Source organism: Agelaius phoeniceus, chromosome 7 (genome assembly GCF_051311805.1).
Source record: "Agelaius phoeniceus isolate bAgePho1 chromosome 7, bAgePho1.hap1, whole genome shotgun sequence".
In the NCBI taxonomy this organism is placed as follows: Eukaryota; Metazoa; Chordata; class Aves; order Passeriformes; family Icteridae; genus Agelaius; species Agelaius phoeniceus.
The window spans coordinates 32,877,840-32,904,514 of record NC_135271.1 but is presented as its reverse complement, the minus strand read 5'-3'; the positions used below and the strand labels follow the sequence as shown (position 1 = coordinate 32,904,514).

Below are 26,675 nucleotides of genomic sequence, written 5' to 3'. Positions count from 1 at the left end.
ATGTAAGCAACTATCTATTTTGCTTTTGTGTAATTATGAAGGACACACTCACAATATATGAAAAACAACATAGAAGATAATTCCAGACAATTATGTTACACATAGTGACCTTATAAATTCTGTTTAACAGTCAAAAAGTCTTACAGAGTTTCCCTTGGGGCGGGTAGGCAAGGGGAGAATGAGAAAAATACTGGCTACTGAACAAGTTCATAAATAATTTGCACCTGATTTCAAAGAAATTTAATATTTGGTGTATCTGAAGTATTTGGAAAGAAGGAGTACAAGCTGAGATCATATCTAAAATTAAGAAAATTATTATAGCCACTCAGCCCTTTCAAATTCAACCTTCAGTGTTCTCCACATCCATAAATTTATCCCAACCCATTATACTTGTCTCAGAATTATAACTAAGAAAGCAGAATGTTTTTTCTTCTTTTTTTACACTACTTGAACTTACTTTTTAAGACAGTGACAGTGAAGTTTTCAGACTTAAGTCCACTTGAGCTTTCATCCTCTCCATCAGGAAGAACTGCTGGACTAATGCATCCCCTTTCTATAGTGTCTGGGTCTTTATACATCCACACTACACTTGGTACACTTTCTTATGACTGGATTTCTGTGCTACTGGATCACTCAAGATGACATATCCATCCCACAGATGGGCTAAGCACACAGGCACAGTTCTGTCAAATTTGCCACAGCACACAACAAAGAATCTGTAGTAGCTTTATGGTTTTTCTGTTCTCATTATGGGCTGTGGGAGGACAGACAGTAACTAATCTGGCAAAAAGCCTACTGGTAAAAGTTCAAACCATTGAAAGTCTCTTAAAGAATTTGAACTGACAAAGTGAATTTGAGGATTCTTCTTCCTGTGGTAGCTCTTCAAGGCCTCAAACCCATTTTAGCATTTTGTCAAGCCCTGGCCACGGAGCCAATACCACCTATTAATCATGTAAAAGCCAAGGGTGATACATGAAACTTACTGACTGATATACTGGACTTTGAGCAGCATATAACCAGCTTAACCAAATTCCAATTAACATTGCCAGCCTGCATGGTTTTATTTGGAGAAGGTACTTTGCAGTGTAGCTGGAGGTAGCCCATTGAATATTGCATTTGATCCAAATGTAATTGCAGTTCAGCAATGGGTGAAGGGAGTTAATTCTTGCATGGGCTGAATTTTGCCTAATTGCAACTTGGATTCGGGAAAAAGCTGTTTGAATTTCCATGGGGAGTAAGAAAGGTATATTTTAATATCTTTTATTATCCCAATCCCTTCAGAACATTTCTCCTTTTGTTTATTTGGAGAGAAAAAACTCCCATTAAGTGATTTGCTAAAATATTAAAGCCCCAGTTTGGCTGGCTCTCAAGCAAGAACGTAGGCTTCTATTATAACATATTGGGAGCTTTCAAAGCAAAGCAATTCATAATAAATTTATTCAAATTGACACATTTCTGGTTATAATGTCTTCATTATTTCTTCAGAGTTATGAAACATGAATTATATCACTGTAACCACAACACTAGTCAAGGAAATCTAATTTTCTGTGAAGTCTGTTTGAACAGTCATCATGTAGCTCAAGGCATACATTCAATTGGTTTTTTTTACTGTTCCTTATATTGGTGTTATTCCAAAGGCTATAGTAATATTATAACCTCATTGCATCTCATTCTAAAAAATATTCTTACTTGGCAGGTTCTAAAAATATACAGCAACATAAAAAATTAAAAATAATTACCTTATTAAAATCTATTAGGCATACATTGAAGAGAAGTACCTTTCAGATTATTTGGTATATTTCAAACACTTTCTCTTTAAACAGTACATGGATTTTATCATCATAGCCAGCAAGCTAGCATATATTTTATTCAATTTAGATTAAAACTGAATTAAATTAACATGGCATAGAATTCCTCAATCATGAGATAAACATAAACCAAAAAAGAACTTTTTAAAGCAAAATAAAAAGGTTCTCCATAAGAACCTTTTCTGTCTTATACTTAATTTATTAAATTCTTTTAACAATAATGAAGTGAATTATAATTTGAAAAAATTAAAACCACAACAACAAAAAAAAAACCTCCTCTGATAGTCTCTTTTACAGTTTCCTAGGATGGAAAGATTTTTTTTCTCTCACTTTGCTGTCAGAAATGAAAGCCTTAGCTGCAATCATTAAAGGTCTGAATTTGCATCTTTCAGCAATCCAGAGAAATGAGAGCAGGTATTGTTATCATCATTATCATTATAAAGTTCTTTGTCTATGGATATTCTAACAAAGTTGCTGGTCAGCTGTTTGTCAGATGCTGTGCCAGTGATCAGATAATCTTATAGTAGATTAAAAAGAACAGCAAATTAAAATTATAACTTTGTGAACTCATTGCAGGTAAGTCCTCTATAAACTCAAGTAACTGGATGTGGTGCCTAGTGCTAGAAGCCAACACTGAAAAAGCTGCCAAAGCTAAAAATAAATTAATGGATTTGTTTGTAAATAGCTGGTAGGATCTTGTCTCCTAACACAGTCCTCTTTCCCTCTAGTCCTGTTTGTTAAGGCAGCTGTTGGACAACCTCAGAGAACTAAAACTCCCCTAGGCCTAGACCTCTCCAGCTTACTGTATTTGGAACAGAGATCTGAGGATGAATATTAAAGTCAAAATGACCCTTGATAAGACCTTGCTGGCCTGAACTACCAGTGAGCAGGATTGAGAACAGTGTGCAAGATCCCTTCTGGAGTACTGGAAGGCAGTATCTTCTCTGCCACAAGTCATCAGACCAATTTAGATAGCTCTTTGAGTAACTGATTGAGTAAAAAGAGGCAAACTCAGCTTTATTCTATGAATGAATCTTTACAGACCTGCTATGGAACCTGTCCAAAACCAGCTCAAGCAGACACCCCCAGAAACAGTGTGTCAGTGTGTTATCTGCTAAAAAGTATCAGGAAAAGTGGAAGCCAAGAAGTTTACTGTTCCTAGGGAAGTTAGAAGTATGCATATTTTATTTCCATTTTCTCTTACAAAGCACCTTTATTTATATTATTTTTTGCTATGATCAGATATATGTGTATGTGTAGTTTCCATGAGGAGTCAGTCGGGACTTTGGTAAGTCCCTGTTTAAACACTGTTGCTGTAGTGCTTACTGTGGAAGACTTCAGTGGAGGGCTGCCACTGGCAGCTTTTTCCAGCCTTCACCCCAGGGCCAACCAACAGCCCGTGTTCAGAACAGGAGTGAGGCAGTAGGTCCTCATTGCTGTGTGATGCTTTGGAGGTGAGGCGAAACTCGATTCCTCTGCACATGCAACCAACACCACTTCCTGGTCCTGCACAAGGTGGGAGAACAGCTGAAAGACAGTGCCTGCTTTTGGTGTAGGTTCCCTCACCATCTCTTTGTCTACCTCTGGCACATGATAGCGTGGTCAAATGCTCTTGGTACACCTTGCTGCAAGGGAGTCGTGGATGTGCCCAAAGGGCCTCCCAAACATGAGAGGTGGTGTGGTGTTAGGCACTGTGGAGAACTCTTCTGAGTCTGCTGCATAGATCTGGGCAAGATACTCTAACCTGAAAAGTCTTCTGAAGTGCTTGGCAGCAGTCAGATAGGTCAGGTGAAGTATTGCCATTCTTTCCAGAGTTCAGGGAATTAATGCATTTCCAGTGTCTGGTGGCTGTATAAGGGAACAGAAACAATTTAACAGCTACTGCAATATGTTTTCATACTAGGATTCCATTTTTCAGGGAGTAATAGTGAGAATATATCAAATTGTTGACCCTTTGCAAGTGGGCTTCAACATAAATTAATTGTTGTGTTAAAAAAATGAGTTTTATGTTTACACTGCAATTTGTCCCTGAAATGGAGGCTCAATCAGAGTTTCAATGATTTACTAAAGACGTTTTAAACATAATGTCCAAACAATGCTACATAAATTAAACATGATGTAATTGAGTGTAACACTAAGTGGCTCATCACTGTTGATTCATGTGGAAATCACTGAAATTCTACTGTTCATTATGCATTCATTCAGTATTAATGTAGATACTATATGTGCTTCCATGGGGATTCTAGTGTTACTCAGCATTCATTAAGTTTTAATGTACCATTAAAATGGCATCAAAAGACCCATCTAAAAACACTGCCACAAAGGTAGTTCATTTAAAGACAGTTAAAGCAGCATGTTTCACTTAAATATTGCAATTCAAAGTAAGGTAACAATGAATCAGCAGAAACAGTTCAGGAAAAAATAGCATTTGATATCAAATGCTCTATTGCCTCTACCTAGCAATCCAGGCTAGAGTGTTTGAACTAAATGCCATACATTTGCCCCGTTCCAGATTTCTGGACAGCTGCTTGTATTTGTAGACAGAAGTTCTTAACATGCAAGTACATGGTCTTTAAGTTGAAATTAACAACTAAATATATATCATATCCTTAAGATTTTAAGTTCTTTTGTTCACTGGCCAGAGGACTGAAAAATCACCTGTGTGGGGTGATCACATCTGTGAATAAATAGGATTCACAAGATTCTATTCAGGTCAATGTTTAGTGCTTTAGAAGCATGACACACAAACTTTTCTCAAACTTTGATCTTGTACAGAATAGGTATATCCTGTAGATGACTTGCTATAGCAAAAGGAGATATTTAAAAAATAAATGTGTCTAAGAAAAAAAAAATCCTCTTCCCAAGATATTGAGAGAAATAAGGCATAGGCATGCTCAGACCTATATATTTGTTTTTGGCAAACCTTGCTGATATATAATTAATAAAATGGCAAAAGTGTACAAGCCTCAAATGCCTATGGCACAAGTCCTGATGTTATGTAAGGCTATGAGTGGCACAGAGAGCATGAATGGGGATTGACGAGTTAATATCTCTTCCAGGAAAAGCATTGGAGAGGATAAAATTAGGTTAGCAAGTAGTTCACTACAAACAAAAAATTGTTTTTCAGACAGTGTATCATTAAGTTGAAGAACTCCATATCACACAGGAATGTGTCACTCTTCAAAACTTATGGGAGTTGAAAAATTAAGTTGCCAAGCTTTTGAACAAGACTATTTAAGACTATTAAATGCATAGAAATCATCTTCACTTTGGCATTCTCAGAGCTAAAAATTGCTGAAGGTTTAGCATACTTGGGGGTAAGTATTACTCTGTGTATTTTATAATGTTATGTTTCTCCCTAAGAATATACTTTTGATCATTGTCAAAAGCCAGAGAGCCAGCTAAATAAACCTTCAGTTAGACCCAGCATAACTATTCTTCCTTTATGCTCTAAAGCTAGAACAGTCTATTGCTTGAAGGTACAATGATTAATCACTTGCATTCATGTAGCAACTTTTGTGTTGAAATACAGTTATGTCATCCTAATCAGTTTTCTTTTTTTAAATTTAACTTCCCATTCCTTTAATCTCTCTTCACGTGGTTTCCAAAGGTCTTGTTTTGTTCTCTCACCCAAATTGCCTTCCACTGTTAGATAAGCTATTTAAAGAGTCAGAATTCAATCTGAAATTCTGCTGCTTTTAACATCTTTATTTTTCACTTGGAGATTTGTTTGATTCCTGCTTATGTTGTTTTTCCCACTGATGATCAGGCAAGTCATGTTTCACAAAAACTCCAAATTATGTTTTTAAAGTAATGTAATAGTTACACAAGACACACCTACTTCCTTTTCCTGACAATATGGTCCAGCAGACTCTTCCTTACACCTTTTCAACCTTTTATCTTTACTTGGCAGGAAAGGCTATGTGTTTTATGTCTATTGAACTTCCAAGCACACCTGACATTCTAAAATATTTTTTTTTACTTCAGAAATTTTCTTTTTATTTAAACTTTGTCTGCTGTTGTGTTTTTAAAAAGAAAAAAAAAAGGTCACTATTTACAAGTAGAGCCTTGCAGCCCATGTTCCCCAGACCTCCCTCGCTCATGGTTCCTTTTCCTGAGGAGCCAAGCCCCCAGTGAACTTGGTACATAGAGCTTGTGCCTGTGTCTCATGGTAGCTTCTGTTAAAGCTCTTAAAACAGCTCACAGTAGAGCTCAGGCAGAGGTTACACAAATGTGTAAGAGATGGTCAAAACATGCTGAAAGAGCTGGGGCCACCAGCAGCTCAGCTGCCCTCTGACCATTCAAGAACCACCCTGGCACTAATGCTGCTCTTGAGAAGGGTTGGCAGCATGCTAATCCTTGACCATGAGGCACCCACCTGTGCAGCTGCCTGGGTGCCCAGCTTGCTCCCAGTCCTCTGCCATTTAAAAAGGAAGATTTGTGCCATCCACTTCTTCAACTTTTGCTTCACTTCCTTGTTTCACTTAGGTGCTGAGTTTAGAGTTGCAGCAGCTTGGCATTCATAGCGTGGGGATTTCCTTTTTGGTACATGCACTTTGAAACTGCAGGTGGCCAAATACACTTCAGTTAGCAGAATGCAAGTGTTTAATTAGCTTTTAGCAATTGAAGCAATGGAATAATGTCTGCTGATCAGACCAATCATGCTGTTTAACCAAAGGTGACCAATTTCAGCTCCTGCATTCCATCTCCCCATTTAGTTCAAGTATTTAATTTAGAAAACTGCAATCAGCTTAACTACTTAAAATATTCTTTTTATTGTATTATTGATAAATCAGAGCTATAAAAAGCCTTAAGCAAATGTGAAAGAAATTAATTTTTTCTTTCTTTGCCACTTCAGATTAAATGTGACTATAGCCTGTTAGATTGTAGTCTTGCTTTCTTGGAGATCACATAGGGGGAAAAAAGGAAAAAGACAATAAACGGCAGATAGACACATATAGCTGAGGGAAAACTATGAAAATCTGGGTCCAGCTATAGTTCATTAAATATTTTTTAACTAGAAATATTTTAACCATTAGTAAGTACTCTAGTGGTTAATGTACACCAGCACTAGCACACTGAGTACACTAGCACTTGCAAACAGCCACTGCTGGCAAGATTTTTTTTAATAGCTATTAGAGGTTCTAGAGCAGAAATGTTTTTATGGTTGAATAATGAATAAACACATCAAGTTTATCAACAAGAGTTTCTCTAGTAGACTTTAATAAAAGAGTGTAAGAAAAAAAAGCATCTGTAGAAATACAATAGCAAGATTTAAAAATGTCTTACATATACATGTTGGAAGAAGAGGGAAAGAGAAAGTTTAGCTAAACAAAATTGCCAGCTAGTCACAAGTCTCATTGAAGAGTTTCACAGTACTATAGCATGTGTAGACATTTCAGTTAGTTATCAAGCAAGTTCAGTTACACAAAGAAGAAACCCTAAAATTCAAGCAAGGTGGTTTTAATTTCTGTTACATAAGATATTTGCCTTCAGGAGTTCACATAAAAAGGCAGTTTATTTTTAATATATGGGACTAAGAAGCATACAGTAGTACAGTTTTGTTGTCAAAACTAAAGAAAAGAACAAAGTATGGTTATTTGAACTTTCCCCAAAATAAGAAATTGGACTATGTTGATTTGTTTGAAAAAGTGAAACATCATATATATTTGTATTAGCACAGATGAAGATTAAATTTATTTTAATAAATAACTTTGGTCACCTTGGCAGAGAATACCAACATTTGAAAAAAACCTCTAACTACCACACACCCAAAGTACAAGGAAAAGACCCTTTCACAATGCAACCCCTTCTCCGACAGTTTAAGATCAGCATGGTGTATTGGAATGCCTAAAACACAGACTTCAAATATCACAACGAGCACAGACTACAATCCAGGGAGCAAGTTACAATTTTCAAGGCTGTCCCTCAAGACACCTTGATATCCAGAATGTAAGTCCCAGTTAGAAACTAGAAAAGCCCCTATATCTCACTATTTTCAAGTGAAGGTTGAAACTTTCTTTTGCAGTCAGACCCTGAAACAGATCTTTTGAACTACCATGTGAGCTTCCCCCACCCTCAGAATGAACTCTTGATTGGAGGCAAGAACAAGGAAGTGGTCACACATTGGACGTGGTAACGCCATTGACAAGGGACTAAGATACAGGAGAGAAAACAGGAGAGAACAGCAATGAAAAAAAATGTTCTTCAGATCTCTTTATGAATTTCTATTTACTAAAACATTCCTTAAAGGGTTTCAGCATTAAGTTATACAACACCATAACTTGTAACTGGTAATTGACTCTGTACTAGGAAAGTAATTAGACCTCTTTGAGATTATTGCACAAAAACCTGGCAGCAAACAATTTGAAAATGCACATATAGATCAGTTTCTGAAACTGAGTTACATAAGGTTTCTAAAATACAACATATATATATAGTTAGTTAGAGAATAGAAACGAAATAAAATTGCTTAATTTTAAATCAAGTCCAGCACAAAAATATTTTAATATGGCAAATACCCCAGGACTTGCTGCATGCATCCACAATGTAGCTATTTCATCATGAGTGTGATCATATTTCCACCCCTCCCCCAAAATGTATAATCTTGACAAAAAACTCCAAATAGATAAAATATAACGTCGAACATTTTCTTTTAATAGATATTCCTATTTTTGATTTTAATGCTTAATCTATAAATACGATATCTGACATAAGCATGATTTATGTGTTTTGTGCTGTTTTAAGATTGAAATATATTAATAAGTTCAAAGCAGTTCATTTTTTAGTTATACTTCTAGTGAAAAAATATTCTATTTCATAAGGTATCAAAACTGGAATTTGTTTTTTATTAGTAAGTGACTCTAAGTTGATGGTTACTTAAAGATATAATTAGTTCACAAAAATTATTGCTTATCTGAGTGCTAGGTAAATACTATATACAGATATTTAAACAGTAGTAGAGAAACATCATGTCACACTACTGTTAAGAAAAGGTTATGAGTAGTACAAAAGTTTCCAATAATTTATGTTCTCATTTTTTGTGTGTGTGCTACCAGAAAAAACAATTACAGGAAAATGAAAAAAAAAATCCAAATACATATCCCAATTACTGTCTGCTAAAGGAACAAAAACATCAATTTTTTTTTTTAGACAGAAACAAAGTCTTGCATTGAATGAAGATTTCTACTAATTACAATTTTAATTTAATAAAGTAATATGGAGGCAGCATGTGGTATATTTAAGTTCATACAATCTGTTAAAGTAATACACAGTCGAAAATTAATTATTTAATCTAAACCTTTTAGGTCTCTTCCAATCTGTAATTTCAGCATAGTGCTACAAATTGTTCAGTCCAGACTAAAATCAACAATCTTCAATTCTCATTCTATCATAAGCAAAGCTCACCTACACCTTGTCTTAAAACATTTTAGCAGCATAGTCAGCTTTATAAAGATAAAAAGGCAAAATATTACTATAATTTACATATTCTAATAATCTTTTCAAGGCATCAAAAGACCCAGCTTGAAATTGTTATTACCGTTGACAAAAATATATTAACATATACTCGCATTTACACTTTCAAAAATTTGTAGTTAGTATTAAGTTGGCCTATGAAGCAGTAGTAAAGTGCAAAATATTTGGTATAATATCTAGGGATTAGCCTTAGCTTCTGTGGAATACAAAGGATTAAGCCTGGCTCTTCCATTGACAGCTATGGTGTTTGATGGAGGACCAACCTGGAGGCAGGGTGGGGGAAGAAAAAAAAAGAAAGAAAAAAATATTAGAGAAATGTTAACCTATATTTCCAGATTTTTCTCTTGCTAATATGTTACACAATGTTATTTCATTTACTGTTCTTCTAACTGCAATGGAAGACCTCCTATATGATTTCGTAACTAAGCATATATTCTAAGGAAGAGGAAACAGAAGACATTACTAAGAAACATATTTTATCCTGACTAAAAATTTCATGTATAATTATTCAAAAGACACATAATTTTTAGTCCTTCTCCACATCTGGTTGCAAAGAAATACTTTGAAAGCATCACTAAACCAAACGTTTTTATTAAATATTGAACAAACCTGATTTCTTACTAACTCTTCTAACAATTTATACCGTGGTAATGTTTCTTTTATCACAAGCAAACCGTAACTTTTAGCAGAGATAGCCAAAGCCTGATTTTCAGTGGAACTGCATAACCCAACAGCTCCAGCTGGAGTTAATGGGAGCTGTAGATGCTCCACAGCCATGAGAACCACATACCACAGCACACAGTTTACTAAACACAATAAAAACATTCTCAAGAGAAAAATCGTTAAAAAGAAACCTCACTTGACCCATTTTAAGTTAGTAATTACTGAGGGCCCTATTGAACAGGAAACACCAGCAACACAAAAGGGCACAGATCTCAGCACTGCATACTCACAACATATTAAGTAAAACAGAGGGTGAAAAATTAAAGAACTTGGCAAGCCGTGCCAGGATTTTATTTTTTAAATTGCTCTCAAGAGCTGCAAGAAGAGAGATTATGATAAGAGGTAAAAAGAGAAGCAAGTACCTGACAGACATCTCTCATTGTTCAAATGGATCAGATTACTACTCCTTTTCCTGACTGCAGCACGACACTGGAAGCTATGAGGTGGATGCATTCTAGAAATCCTCTCAATTCTCAAAAGCACTTTTGGGTGCAAATAACTTATTGATACAAAATGCTTCATTTCTCTGTCCCACTACTGCCAGTTGTCCATGTTAAACATAAAATGAGACCATGTTTTTATTAAATTTGCTGTAGGCCAAAGAAATCTCTTTCTGCTGTCAGACATACCTGTACCAAAGCATATGCAATCTGAGAGCAAAAAGAACAGCATGTACAATTTTATGCTTGGCAAAACTTCAGTGAGTTCTTCACTGCATTTTGTTTGTGTTCCAGGGGTTTTTTTAAGCCTGGTTCAGATTTCTGTGCTGCAGAGTGCTCTTCTTTACGGTTACAGCTTCTTCATTATTATAATTTCTTCTTAAAAAGTACAGTCCTTTCATCACCCCAGTCTCAACATGTAATTTACTGACAAAGCACATCTCCCACCCACAGAAGAGAAAGGGAGGGGAAAACCAATTTCAGTCATTATCTCTCTCCCCTTCCCCATGCCATTCTTGTACCTGACTGATAAAGACTATATGGGTCAACTCTACACTAAGAACATTTCTATTAAAAATAATGAATAAATAAATGAAGTGTCATATTATTCAGAATGTAATTATGCACTAGAAGAAAAAAAAAATCCTAAAAATATATGCAAATAAAATCCAAACAGTATTTCTGGTAGAACAGATTTCACCTCTAACGGATTCTGAACAATACAGCATTTTCTTAATCTTATCCTGTTTTTAATATGATTACTGACATGTAGTTAAAAGCAATTCTACAGTGTATTATATACCATTTTTACTGACTAGAGATCAAACCCTACTTGAGCATGCTTGCAACTTTTCCAGGAAACTCAGTCTTCCTATTCACTGTAGAAATGATGGGAGATTTAACAAGCTTTAGAGAGGCTGTTGCACTGCTACACTGAAACAAAAACCTATGAAACAGAACGTTCCACTATCTGACCATCCACTGTGAGATTTTGACCCGAGGGAATCAGACTTCCATAAAACAAAGAAAAATGTCCCTTGTATCCACCTACCACACAGGATTAGGTTATTTCAAGTGGAAAAGGGAAGGAAAAAAACCTTCTGAATTTCTTTGACCTTCTGCAATGAAAAATTATTCCTCAAAACAGAATGCAAATTACTAATGTGAAGTCAAGAAAACTTTGTGAAACTATGATTTTCTGGTTGCATACTTAAAGCAGTACAGATTTTAGAAATGCAGACTGTTTTACCTAATGAGGGATATCTAGGTTAATTTTAGGAGAGAAAGTTTTTAACCAGAGGGGGTAGGGGAAGATGGTCCTTCTGGGACTGCTGACAAAAGATTGAGAAATATCTTAGTTATGATGCCTAACAGATTAAGGACCTGATAAAGTGTAATAAATAAGAAAATTGTCTTCAGAAATGTGTGTTATCTGTCTGAAAAAGATTGTAGCCACTTCAGGTCTAGAACAAAGCTGTTCAGCAGGTTTCTAAAGCCAAACCTTTTCAAACCATGTAAACACAAACAAATCAGATTTTATGGACAAGATATTTAATGATAACCTAGAATAACCTTCATTTCAGGAAGATTTTGATTACGTTCGTACTGTACGAAATTACAGACATTTGAAGCTCTGTGGGTGCATTCACCAGTTTATTCTGCAAAACTGACCCTCTTCCCCACCTCCCTTCCCATTGTTAAGAGACCTCTTGGCAGCAGTTTGTGCCAACACTAACTGCTTTTAGAATCAGGCATTAGTATGGTAATTCTGAAGGAAGTACCATGAGTTCTTTGTTTTGGATGCAATGATGAAAACTCACCCTTTTCAATTTGGCAGCAGCTTCTCCAGAGCGGATTGCAGCCAGCAGGCTCTGGTGGATCTGTTCGGGGTCAGCGCGCGGGAGCGTCATCACGGTTTGTCTCTTAGTGACAGGGCGTGGGTGGTCAGGGGAAGCACCTGACTGCGCCTGACTCTTCTGCTCACCATGCACATAGCTGTCTTTCTATAAAGGGAGGAATTGGAAGGAAAAGAAGCCAAAAAGTTTTCATCTGAATTAGTTATAAATGGAAATCTGAAACAACCTGGCACAAGGTTGCATAGCAAACTGCTGCCATTCTAGTGTTTGCTTGGTTCAAGATTTCTGACATCAGCCACATTTCCAGCATAGCACATAGTTTCTTTCTCAAGTAATTATGCTAGCAAAGCTTTATAGCTCCATTCAAGTGTGCTTGTGGCATGACCACTTGAAGCCAAATGGATCATACCACTCAGAATTAAATTTAAGAAACCAACACATAGAACTATAAAGAACAAATTGTAAACACTCCAAACATAAAAATAAGTATTACACAGGATATATGACTATTTAATTTACAGTTCTTTAAAGTAGGGGATGCTAATTATGGCAGGAAATAATTATCTCCAATCATCTGAATGATGTTGCTTTCATTTTTAACATTCCCTGTATTCCTGCACTTCATTATAATGCTGTGCTGCTGGTGGACACCAGGGGGACAGGGTGTTTTCCCTGCACAAATACAGCACTTTCTGGCCAGGAAGCAGTTCAGAATCAAGCCTTTACATTGGTTGCACTTAATGGCACTGGATCCACAGTCAATTTGTATTAGAAATAAAGTTTACCTTATCCATTAGACTATTTTGTGACCCCACTGTTATGGTCTGTAAGGAAGGACTTTTCACTTCAGGCATGGAGGTAGCTGAGGAGAATCCAGCTGCCGAAGGGACAGAAGAGAGTTCCACTGGAAATTCCTCTCTGGGCGCCTGGCTAGTGATCGTACGCGTCTTATTGAATGATTGCGACCTTTTGACGGCAGATGAGACAGCAAGAGCAAAAGGGGATGGTCTTGAGCTGGAGTATGGCTTTGGAACTGCGAAATTTCTGAGAGTTCTTAGATTCAGTGGTGCTGGAGGACAAGAGGGAACATTTAAAGGCTTATTGCTTTTAACAGGAGAAGTGGAAGATTCAATGATTTTTCCATCATCAACTTTTTCTTGATCTGCAGGAGGAGAGGGAATACTTGTTTTTTGTAAAGCCAAAGAAGTCAAATCAGGTGATGAGATTTTTTTACCCATCTCTGTATTCTTAACTTCATGTTGAATTGAATTAGGAGCACAAATTGTGCTTCTGGCAACTGCAGATGTCACATAGTGACCTGATGCTCTTCGCTGCATCTGCAGATAAAAAGAACTAGGCTTCATGGTAGGACTTAATGGACTTAATGCATTTGACTTGTCCTGAGTCTCAGAAGAAGCATTTGTATTATCCAAGTTTAGCTTCAGTGGGACAGGCTGCCTGAAAGACTCTCTTTCCATCTGGTTGCTCTCAGTAGCAATCTCACCTCCAGAGGTCACAGTATGCTCAGAAATGCTGTTCACTCTCTGCAGCAGACCATTTGCTACTGCAGATTCATTTTGTGACCCAATCTGTAAAGGACCCACACTTTCTGACAGATGAGGAATTTCAGTTTGCACTATGACTTCTTTGGGGTTTTCCAAAGAAGATACCTCTTGATCCTTATGATCTGATAGAACTTCTGATTCCCAGCTCTTCATCATTTCTAAGAATTTTGGAGGCACTATCTTATAAGTAGTCATCCCAATTTTTGGTATGTAATCCCTTGTAATTTCATTAGCAGGTTTGGGTTTAGGTTTGGTGTCCGGTCTATAAAAAAGCTGACCTTTTACAGGAGAGTCATCTGGAGTTTCAGCAGTTGTTCCTGGTGAAGCAAAATCACTACCATTTACATAGATGTGACTCTGGTCTTTTATTGGAATTACTTTTGTATGAGTAACTTCTTGGGTCTCAAGATTTTGTTCTACTGAAGTATCTTCACTCTCTTGATGCATTCCATGCATCACTTGAGCAAGGGAGTTGTTCTTATCTCTGTTGTGTTGAGGAATCAGTTCTCTAAATGTGGATGATTCAACAGCCTGAGGAACAGTAATTTCCTTCTGTGCAGTCCTTCCCAAATTGCTATCCAAAGTCTGGATTCCAACATCCTGAGTTTTTACTGTGTCCAAGCCAGTTGCATTTGTTTTGCCATCTTGCTTTTCTGAAACCAGTTGAGGATAATTCCTATGACTTACAGAGATGTCATTTTTACATGCCTGGCAGTTTGATAGTCTGTCAATTTCAAGCTTGTTATTCTCTTGGAAATCTACTGTTTTAATTTCGGCTGTCTGAAGTTCTTTCCCTTCTTCTGTTGTTGGAAGGAGTTTTGTATCACTGTGATCTTCAAGTTAAAGAAATATTCCAAAATTAATACAAATGCCAAAAAGATTCAAGCTTCCTTATTACATCATGAAGCTCTGCATCCAGTGTATTTAGTAACAATTACTAGCTTCTCACTGATGCTAATATTTTCCCTAACCCTTTTAAAGATATATTTATATTTGATTAATATAAATAATTGCATTCTAACTCAAGTATTCTTCCTTAATAAACAGGTTACAGATGCCATGCATCAACTTAGTAGAAAAAACTATTCTAGAACAATTTGAAAACTGCTAATGAATTCCAGTTCATTTTATAGGCATCAGTGACTCAAGACCTCAAGGACTATTCAATATTGAGTTAGATGCATTTTTATTTAGTTCTACACATCTGTGGCTTCTGTTCTTAAGTTTTAATGTTACAAATCTTGTCAAGTACACCTCATGTATTTGTACAAGGAAACAATTGAAAAACATATGGACAAGAGCAATTTGCCAAACCTATTTTTCCTACCTTTTAGCTGGTCTGATAATTCAATTTTCTACCTCTGGACTAAACATGTGATCATCTCCCAAACACATGAATATTTTGGTCAAATTCTTTTAAATACAATATTGGTAAAAAATTGATTTTTCAGGAATAGTTCATATGGAGTGGTATTTTGTAGGGGGAAAAAGCCTCATTTCATGTATGCTATAAAATGGTAGTTAAAATTTATATCACATATAAACAGGACTTGTGCTGTTATGATTTATTAACAGAGGTGCACTGAGTATAAAAGACTATAGAAGGCCTAATATATAAATCTGAAAATCAGTGTGACAAAAGAACAAAATAAATCAGTCAGGCCACTAAGTCCACAGAGAAATTTATGGCCCATTAGATGCACAGGATGTCGTAATTTTGTTTCAGATCAGTGTGCCACTTTCTGTTACTTGTGCTTAAAAATATTTGCATTTTTATGCAGAAAACTCACCCTAATTTCATAAGTAAGGAACAACTGATGGCTTCTTCTTCCCCAGTGGGATGTGCTAGCCATGCCACCCCATGTGGCAGGATTGCCTTTGTGTCCAGCCTTCCCCCTCCTCAGCACTGTCCCACCCACACCATCCTATAACAGCACAAGGCAGCTTTGACTACTGCTAAAACAAAAATATATTAAAAACAACCCCCAAAAAAACCCCAAAACTGCAGCCAATTCTTGTCACCTCATCTCAAAGAAAACACACTAGAGCTAGAGCAAGTGGAAAGAAAATAATCTGATTATAACAATCCAAGAGTTGACTATATAGCCGTTTCTTCAAAGGAATAGGAAAGTTCAAGCCTCAAGTATTAACAACAAGTAGGAACTACTCACCAACATTTTTATTTTGGTCTAAAATTTCAAGCTTCCTATCTGTTTGAAATCCAGCATCCTCACTGCTTATCTTAGTCTGTAGTCCTCTGCAAAGCACAACAGTACGTTAAATATGCTGGTATCATTCACTTCAGTAAACAGAAGGAATGATGCAAGAGAACTGGCAATATTCTCCAAACACAGATGGACAAAATAGAACCGCTCTGCCAAACACTGGAATACTCAACAGAACCAATTTAAAAAAAAAAAAAAAAAAAAGAGTAAATGCTGCCATGATATTTTACCAAAATGACATGCAGCTCTACTTGCTTCTGTGTAAGCAGATGATCAGTCTTCCCTTGTCTTCTCCCCCTCCTTTTGTTTACATGTGCAGTTTGAACAACCCACTTTCCAATAGCAACTCCATTCCAGTGAAGCCACAATGGTTCTTCACTCATATAAAGTTTCCTGACACCCTCAATCTAAAATGTGTCCCTGACTTTGTCCCCGGCATGCTGCATGAGACACTGACTGAGTACGAACACATGAACTGACAGTACAGACTTCTCAAAGTAGTCCCTTCCAAGAAATACCTTGAGAACAGCAAAGAAACACACAGACAACATGTTACTTGCATTCTAAACATCTTGGAAAACATGCAATATCTATTGTCCTTATTTCTCTTGGGACAAGAGAACTGCAAATGTTCTGAATAAAAACCTCATCTTTTTGGGTGTGGGGGGACATATTAAGTCCTTGGCTTCAAAAGGTAAATGAAAAAGGCAAAAATACTTTAAAATTTATTGATAAAACATTATTAAAACTTCCAACTTTATTCAAGGTATTTTTATAATATGTAGTTAGAAATACTGGCATTATAAAGATTCCAAATTATTTGCCACATCAAATGCATTAGTTATCAGAACCAGTGCTTTGAGCTGATACATCTGCTTTGAATCATTTAAGATGATAAATTTCTCAATAACCATCCATGCTTGTGTTGTCTGTGTAGTCCCAAACACACTGTAAGTGTCCCATAAACTGCTGAACAGGAGCATATGCTCTCAAAATTATTGCTAGAAGAAAGTTAAAGCTCAGTCCCGCACTCCGTTCTCTTGCTTAGCTCCATTCCTTTTAACAGAGAAGGGTGACTGAGCTAAATCTATTAACAACAGGCTGAACTAGATTTTTAATAGGAATTTAAAAAAAAAAAATCAAATCAAAACCCACCAAATCCAAAAGCCACATAACACCATGGAGTATCGTTATAGAAATTAGTGGTTTTGACTGGAATATTTTGCATGTATCCTAGGCTGTATTAAAAAGAAACACTTCTCAAAGTAACTAGATCTTATACATAAGATCAAAATTATCTAAAGTTTTCCAGAAATATAATGTCAGAGAAGCCCCACTCCTCATTTTGGAATCCCCAAGATATTTCAGGAAGCAACTGCCAAGTCTAAAGCCAGAGTGCAGTACCTTCTACCTGATCATCACCAGACATGAAAGACATGAAAGGTCACTACCAATTCATAGGGTGGACGGGAAAGAAAAACCCCCCTGGACAATTAGGCAAAGTGGCCCAATAACACAGGCCTGACAAATTGCAAATTGAAGACAATTTATTAGATCCATAAAGAGGAGAAACACCCAAGCAACTGGGACAATATTCACCAGGACAGAGTATCAAAGATTTTTGTAAAGCCACATTTGGCCTTGGACTGACAAAAATGTCCCTTCAAAAACAAGTCAAACCTTCCTTAACTACCTTGAACGTTCTTGGCTACTAGGGCAGTCACACGTTTTGGCTTCAGTACAATAATCGAAATAGTTCTTTCAATTTAATTTGGGAACAGTAGCCAGCTTAGTTGCCCCAGGGAACAGAGAAATAGTGAATTACATTAACACAATGGGACTTCTCTGGACAATCAACATTTATTTCAAGCAGGCACTAACTCATGTTGGAAACCTGCTGAGTCAGGTAGTTTAACAAACATGCTGAAGGGCAAAGGTACAGCATCACCAGAAGGGAAAAAGAGCGGTTAAGGAAACTAATGTGTTTATTCTTTAAAAAAGCTGAATTAACTTGTTTTCCTGAGAGCAAATGGATTGAGACAGGTCAAGACCACATATAAGGAAAAGAAAAAATAAAAATTAAAGCCAAAACAAATATGCAAGCAATAAGAATCATGCCCAAAAGAACAGAAATGGCTGATGCATCCATTTTCCCCCATCTGCAAGAATGAATTGGTACATTTTTATTTAACTAATCTATCCAAATTTTTTTGCAGCATTCTGCTCTAGTAAATACACTGGACATTTTAGAGCTGGGTTCAGCTTTTCTGGGCTCCAGCTGTTTGAGTAGTAAGGAAAGGGAAGATTAAACAGAACTGCAGAACACTTCATTGTCATTTTTGTTGAAAAGCTGCATGAATTACTGTGCACAGAAGAGCGCTACAATGAAAGCTAAGCATATTAAAGCTCATTCCTCTCTCACAATTCTCTATTCTGTGCTTCACAATGAAACAGCACTCTGTATTTTATTTGCCTCCCCCATTGTCCCCCCAATGCTCCTTCCTTTGTCACAAAACGTACTTACTTGCCATCTGTGCTCATATTTTCTTGTTTTTCTTCCTCGAAGCTTTGCGCGTTGTCTGTGGGAACACTGCCAGGAGCAGGAGCTGATGAAGCAGGATCATTTTTGTCATTTCCCAGTGATACCTCAGCGGAGCTGAAGGCTGCAGTAACCTCTCCTGTCCCAGGAGAGGTGTTGGTGCTTCCACCGTCCTCTCCCTGTTGCACACCTATCTCCTCCCTTTCATCAATCTCTTCCAGGTTGCATTCTGAGCTCCTTACATCTACAGACACAAAAGAAAGGAAAAGAAAGTAAAAATACCTCCAAACCAACAAAGCCCAAACAAACCCACAGCTCTCAATGCAGGTTGTAGATTAAAAGGGACTGTTCAAGGCAGCCTAAATAATTTGAAGAAGAAAAGCAGATTTTTTTTCATAATTCAGGTAAATTAAAAAAAAAAATTTAAAATTTAAGAGATCCATTCAATCTTCACAGAATTCTCTGTTTCTTTTCAATTCCCTCTCTCGACACAAGAATATGCTGATCACCGTGCTACTGTCCATCTAGTTCTGTATCTACTGTAGAACATTTTCCATATTTAACCCAAGTATTGAATTAGGATTGTTACATATATTTTCATTTATCTCATAACCCCATATTTCATGGAGGTGGACAGTTGCTTTTACTCAGACTTCTTGTACTTCCATTAGCTCTCCAGTGAGTTTTAAAACACACAGTTCCTCTATATCAGAGTAGGAATGTTCAAGAACTAAATAAAGGGTAACCGAAATACCAATTTTGTCCATGGTTTGAACAATTTCACCACCAGTATGAAAAATTTCCCATAACCATCCTAAGTGTATTAAAGTCTCTTGTGCAGTGCTTCATGTTAGAGTACAAAAATAAAGTTAATAGAAAAGTGCTAATCCATTAAAATACTGCCATTTGGAGCCAGACAATAGTTCAACTAAAAGGTTGAGTTGCTGGATTAGGACACAGATAAATCAGTGTACTTGAATTAATAAATACACTTGACCAGGGTACTCCCATCAGCTTTGGGTGCATTCACACCTGTTAGGGACAAGCCTTGCACTTGGACAATTAGGCTTCAGTCTAAGCAGCATCAGTAAATTTCCAAGTGTAAACCAAAGTCAACAAAGAAAACAAAAAGGAATACTGGAAAGTTGCAGATCCCAGAGTACCAAAAAAAAACTTAGACTGACAAAAATGTTAGATTGACCTTTCTTAGTAGCTGGTATCCTAAAATGCTTCCAAGTACCTCTAGAGAAGTACAGTGTTATAGAAAAGTAATAAGATAATGTATGTATTGGACGAAGGCTCCGTACAGAACAGAAACTTTGGAGTTTACAATAAGGTCATCATACCAAAGATACTCATTCAGAGTTACAGAGAAACTACAAAAGCCAAATATTTTACTGTTTAATTCTTAGTTTTATATATTGCAATCTTGTAACAGTGTTTTGTAGTTACACATTAAGCAATGTGATCAACACATGCCATAGTGCTGAATGCAGAGGCAATTTAAAGCCCCAAGGAAAGAAAGGCAAGACTGCAAAGTGGTGCAGGTGAGCTCCTTTCCTGTGGATTTGGCACAGGTACATACAAATATGTCGCATTGGTATTACAGGGACTCCTACAGGTTTACTAGTCATAAGGGCCTTCTCTTCCTTTCATTGTCCATCAACCCCTTTTCCACCTAGGGAACATTCATTCCCAGCAGCCTCATGCTTAGGGGGATCATTTTGGTGATGGCAGTATCATTTCATGTGTGACAAGTTATATATATAATCTGTCAAAATGAAAAAACAAAGCATAACAGAATGTGAGCAAACATTGAACTGGCTAAGATTATCCCAAAGCCCTAACTGGCTCTCTAGAACATTGCCTCCTTCACTGGTGAGACCTATTATGCCACGGGCCTGAGCCACCACCAACAACAGGAACAAAGACTGAGATTTTCAGTCTAAATGCTCTATGGAAACCTGAATTAGACAACAAAGAAGAGCCAGGACTTCTGACAAGAGAAATGGAAGCATTCTGGAGCTGCTATGGCTTTGTGCCCAGGCACTGCTGGCATTCTCTGCTGCTTTTCCTCTGGAGACGACTGTAACAAAGGCTGAGTTGTATCTATACTCCTGGGATGGAAACTTAGCTTGGGTTGGTAGGAGACATTCCTGACATTCCTGCTATGTGAAAGTCTGTTCTTTGCTGTGCTAGAAACACTCCCAAGCATTGGGGTCAACTAACCTGACCTACAAATGGATAATACCAAACAAAAACAGCCCTCACACTTCTTAAGAAATGCTCTACCTCATCTCTCAGCATAAGATCAGCCCTGCTTGCTAGTGGATTTTCATCTGTTACTGGGTCTGGTTCCAGACCTGGGCCATCACTGCTGCAGGAGAATAAAACCTGAATACATTTGAACACAAACAACATTTAAAAGCCATCCTTCGCTTATATCATGCAGATAACTCCCTAGGGGAGCACTTCAAATTCGGATTTGTCTCCCAGCCCTCAGTCTATAGCTTTTGCATGCAACATGGAAGAACTTACAGCAATATTGGCTATATACTGTTGTCTTATTGCTTATACAACTTATCCGTAGTTCCATAGGTAACATAAATCACATTTCTACCTGCATATAGTTTATTCTCTGAGAACATTAGTCACTGAGCTTTAAGTAGCCCTAAATCAATATAGCTAGAGTTACAGTGTGTCACCGTGAAGGTAGATCTATAGATGAGTACACACATCTATATACATATAAACACACACACACACCCCTGATGACTGAGATACCAACTGCAAGTCTCCTTTGAGCAGTAAGAATACCCCATGCCCAGCAGAGAACAGGCTGGTGCTGCTCTGTGAGCTCTCCTGCTCATAAGCACCAGAGCCTGAAAGCCTGACTACACCATGCAAATCTGCTCCTGACTCCACAGCCCCTAACAAGGTGCTTAAGAAATACTGTAACCAATAGGATTATATCAAGGGATTTGTTTGATGGAAAGTTTTCTAAAAATCTCTGATTTCAAAATTTACTTTGAACACTGTTTTACTGTCTTCCCTAGAAAAGTAAAGACTAATAATTAATTAAACTTTGGGAAGGTGAACAAAAATTATAATTGATAAAGAGAATTGTTGTTTATAATGCCTAATTACTTCTCTGTCAATGCTTATTCTAGTAGATGTGTGTCTTCAAACTACTTTTGTCAAGGTACACAGTTTTACACCATGAGAAAATTGTCATTTTACAAGGGAAATGTTGCCTATTCCATACTATATAATGGATATGGGTCTAAGTAGTGCATAGCTAAGAGAAACCAAAACATTTGCAGTAGTTCATTTTAGGGCAAAAGGTAACACTGTATTTGCAGCTTAGGTTTTTTTGCTTATTTGCTGAAGTAACACTGCATAACAGAACCACTCTGGAATGACAGTCACAGCCAAACAAAAACTCACAATGCTTCCCAGATGCCTGACAAACAAAGCACTATTAATCCAAATGGAAGGAACTCCTGGGTTTTGGTGAAGTTAAAATTATGTCCAACTTTTCAATTTAGGTGATACTGAACTATTTTATCCATTTAAAAAAATACCCAAACACAGATAATTTTCAGACTAGGAATAGGACAAGTGTATTGCATCTGACTTTGGTGCAGGTTAAGTTTGTTTCTCCAGCATGAGGGCCTTTACTATAAGGAGCCTTTATACACAGGCCTCATGACAGTTTCAGAGATGCCACCAGAGAGCAGCACTATCCCATGAGAAAAAAAAAAAAAGAGGCAATGAAGCTGTGCTATGTGACTTATATGTACATTAAAAAAAAACTGCACTACATTAAGTCTTCAGCAAAGGACACTGCATGAAGACACAAGGAAAACTAGAGACTGAAGATTGTCACTAACTGCAAAGGTAAATCCAAGAGCTCAACATAGACTGCCCTAAGCCCAGTAAAGATGATTACCTTTTTCTATTTCTTTCCATTCCAGCTTAAATTAAAATATTTAATTACAGAACTCAAATGCCTCAAGCAGAAGTTTCTAAATCTAAAAAATAAACAAGCCGTTTCTTTGAAGTTCAGGGTTGTTTATCTACACGGCACTTGTTAATTACAGTGATGGGAAAGGCAAAAATTCTAGCACAGATCAACAATCTTAAGATGGAAACAAGTAGAAGAAAACAAAAAAACTTGATTTAAAATCACAGTATGAACTTGCTCATCTTAGACCCATTGCATTTGGACAGACAGTTTTCAACACACAAAACTCAGTGCTAATAAACAAACCACACACTCAGATTTGATTATTCTCTTTCATCTGCTGCAACAGCTAAGACAAGGAAAGGTCACAACTTTGTGATATCTTCAACCCCAGACTCCACAGTATAGGTTCACACTCCCATTTAGTACGTTACATATTGTTTCTACTTTATGTCTTTTTCAATAGTTTACATAAATCGCCCTAAACACAAACCAAGCCCAAGTTTACTGATTACTGTTTTTTATTTTTCCCCCTTTGCCAGAGGCCTATCATCCTAGCAGGTGACTTTCAGCTCTTGTGGTACATTGTTTTACCACTCCAAACTGGCATACAGAATAAAACAGCTGGAAAACTACTTAAAAATACCTGTCAACTAGCATAGTAACTGAGTGCTTAGCCTTATATAATGACAGTAGCACTCCACAGGCTTAGCATTTATATATTTGATTCTTAAAAAATTCATTGAAGAGTTATTTTTTTAGACTGCACTGGCACTGATTATTCTAAAAGCTTTTGCAAATTTTAGAAGACTTCTAGATGTTGTATACTGTAACTGAACCCCACAGTCTGGTGCTTACAAACAACAGTACTTCACAGTACAAACTGCATAAATTTAAAAAAGCATTATGTTCAACAGCTAAATAATCGTATTTTAAACAGCTATACTTTCATAAATCACATTTTTCCCATAATACCCAACAAATAATTTAATGTATAAACAGCTATTTATGCATTCAGTTTAGATTTACAACTTATGTTTTCAAGGGCTGTTCAGATGTCAACCAAAAGCCAGGCACAGATTTGCTCCTGCCCCGATGTTATGCAGGTCAAGGGCAGCACAATGCAGGGTTCTAAAAACAACACTGGGCTTGAGCTTTTGAAAAGCTTGTTATGAGGTACAAAAAAATCACAGAAATTCTGCATAGTTCTTCTCTGTAACTTGTAAGGAAGGAGAGAAATCAGAGATAATGTTTAGTTTATTAAATCTAAAGCACAGATAGCAACACAAAATATATTGTATTTGTTTCTGTAGACAACAAAGGTAAAATATTCTTATTTTAGAAAGCCATATTTTTACTTCAAAGGAAAACTTAATTGATCTGAAGCACTAAAATTAATTCTATACTTATGACACATCCGTAGTATAGTAATTTATTGCTATGAATTAACATAACTTGCTAGGAAATAAATTTTATCAGTACTTTTGTAGAAACTACCAACCTGTTTCAGGCTGCATTTCAGTGGCTCTTCCTTCCACTTTAGTGGAGGCTGATTCTGTTGACTCTATTACTGCAAAAAGTGAAGCAACAACCTTTACCACCTCTCACTTTCAGCACCAAAAAAAGTTCTAGATACAATGTTAGATTATGGTCATACATACTAGTGACTTCTTCAATAAACTCCCCTGAAACAATTAGTTCTTGTTGACACATTTTCCAGATATTTTAATCTCAACCCTTAGGTATTTTTGAACCAGAAAACTGAATTTCTGATCAAATGGAAGAATTACAAAAAAACAAGTGGACTTCCTCTAAGATTCTTCTAGTCAGTTCATTTGCTATTATATTCTCTCTGATCCAGAGTAGCTAATCTTTTCTCCCCACCCCAAGCAGTCCATCTGAGTAACATAAGCACAATTCTATACTTAACCTAAATATAATTAATTTGGTATTGTCTGGGTTTTTTTTCTGATCTGCATGCTCTAAATACCTCTCTTTCTCACACTTGTGGGAAAATAAGAGAAGATTGATGAGGAGCATTGTAAACACACTCAAGTGACTTGCAGTAGGGGTGCAAAACCCCACATATATGATATTAATTGCATTTTAATCTTGTGTGTTTGACAAGTGGAACACCTGTGTTCAGATAACATAGGGCCTGTGATTAGACTTACAAGGCATCTTATGAGGCATGCTGGAGACTCCTGCCCTGCTGTGGGTAAGATCAAAGCACTGTGGCAAATACACCTGTGTGAATCCCTGACACAGAGGAAGGGAGCAGGTTTGGCAGCCATCTGGCACGGGCTGAGCTCTGTGGTGCTGATGTTCCCACTTGGGCTCCCATCTGGACACCTCTGCCTAGGCGCTGCTTCCAGGCTGCCCCGGCTGGTGAGGTAACATCAATAAACGCATCCTTTGCATCTGCACTTTTGTGGTTGCTCACTTGAGGTTCTGATCTCATAAGGTGGCATTACCTTAATGTTTAGCCAGCTATACTTTCTGTTGCCTTCCAATTAAACAGCATAAAAAGATTACCAGGCTCATTACTGCTTTCCCTTTGATCTTCTGGTGCTCTGGAGGGCGGCGAGGGTGCCTTGCGCTTGGTCCTGCGCAGCGAGGAGCTCACGGCAGCGGAGTCGCTGAGCGGCAGGGAACCTTTCCGCACCAACCCCACGGGGGCCTGCCAAGGGACACGGGGCAGGGAGATTATTAGCAATCAGTGGAAAACAGTGAAACAGCTCCAGTGATTATTCTCCAAAAGTATTTCTAACATTCATTTCAGAAAGAGAGAACATATTACCAAATGTATTGTGTTTTTCATCTTAATTCGTCCAAGGAGTTGTTTTTAAAAAGAAAAATATTTTCTCGAGTAATTGAATATATTCACAGATGTGCAACATAGAGCAATAGAAGAAAATCAGTTGTTACATAGAGTCTAAAAGAGATTTTGAATTTTTTTATGCCCAAAGGCTATTCTACAAACACAAAATAAATCTTTTCTAAAAGTAGCTAAAATCATTGTGGAAAGAAGTTTCAACTACATCCTACCACAATGACATAACACAGTGTTTCCTTCTCCATTCTTTCAACAGCAGTCCTAATTAGCCTGTATACATAATTAGTATTAATTTCTTTCCCTCCTTGAAATACCTGAACTTTCATAAAAATTTTTAAAATGCCTGATTTCAAAACTTATCAAGTACAACTGTCTTAGAATATTTAAGAAAGTTAAATTTAGTAAGTTGCAAAAAAAAGTTATAGTACCATCTGATGTTACAGCATAGTAATGCCCTCATTATTGTAGCAAAAGTAAAAAAATCTTAATTCACAAATAATCAAAACAATTTAAAAATGGACAAAGGATACCGGCTGAAGACCTCATATTTTTATGATATAGCAGTCCAATTACATTTTAAGCTGTTTTTAGAAACACATTGTCTCAGAAAGACAGTGGTTGTAAATTTGCCCGCCATTCCTAACTACAGTTTGCCTTATGCTGAAGAAAATGATAATATCCACATCTATTAGATAGACAGTGTTCAGGATCCCAGCAATAAAGGAATGCATTTTGGAACTGGACACAGCTGCCTGTTTCTGTAGTAATTCTGATTCCTATCACTCGTCTACTCAATAAAATAAAATCCTGAAGTGACATTCATTTCTGTCTAGGATCCACACAGTTGGGTGGGGAGGTCATCCCCAGAGAACTTCTCTGTGCTTCAATTAACCGGCCTGCTTCACAAAGCACAGTATCAAGGAACAGAGAAGGCATAAAGACACCCACATACTCTTGTTTCACTGACAATCCTTTCAAAAACACCAGACAATAGAATTGTTGACCGTGTCAATTTCCATGGAAAAAGATGCTTATGATTTAGAAAGCTACCACTGAACAAATATACAAAGATTCCACAGCAAGTGGGATATTAAAAGCTGCAGCATTTGGTTGTATATACAATCAAATCTACAAAGAAAATAACTACAACAAAACAGATACTGTCACAAGCTGTCGTCTGTCAGGGAGTGTTTGGCAGGTCCCATGAGACTGCAGTACAATACCTGAATGGATGAGCAGG

At 37.0% G+C, this 26,675-nt stretch overlaps 1 protein-coding gene across 5 annotated transcripts in view; it reads right to left on the bottom strand.

Moving 5' to 3' along the window:
- Window positions 1-7,000: 7,000 nt before the first annotated feature.
- Window positions 7,001-26,675, bottom strand: part of COBLL1 (cordon-bleu WH2 repeat protein like 1) — a 74,310-nt gene continuing 54,635 nt past the window's right edge. For 4 of the 5 annotated variants that reach the window (XM_077181482.1, XM_077181483.1, XM_077181485.1 and 1 more), the window contains exons 8-14: window positions 25,135-25,279; window positions 24,101-24,169; window positions 18,618-18,876; window positions 16,040-16,125; window positions 13,089-14,701; window positions 12,268-12,450; window positions 7,001-9,547 (exon numbers count right to left, since the gene is read on the bottom strand). In XM_077181482.1, the coding sequence (XP_077037597.1) occupies window positions 9,461-9,547; window positions 12,268-12,450; window positions 13,089-14,701; window positions 16,040-16,125; window positions 18,618-18,876; window positions 24,101-24,169; window positions 25,135-25,279 (2,442 nt within the window). In that variant the 3' untranslated portion in view covers window positions 7,001-9,460. The remainder of the gene's footprint in view (window positions 9,548-12,267; window positions 12,451-13,088; window positions 14,702-16,039; window positions 16,126-18,617; window positions 18,877-24,100; window positions 24,170-25,134; window positions 25,280-26,675) is intronic. The other variant, XM_077181484.1, reaches the window with a different exon arrangement.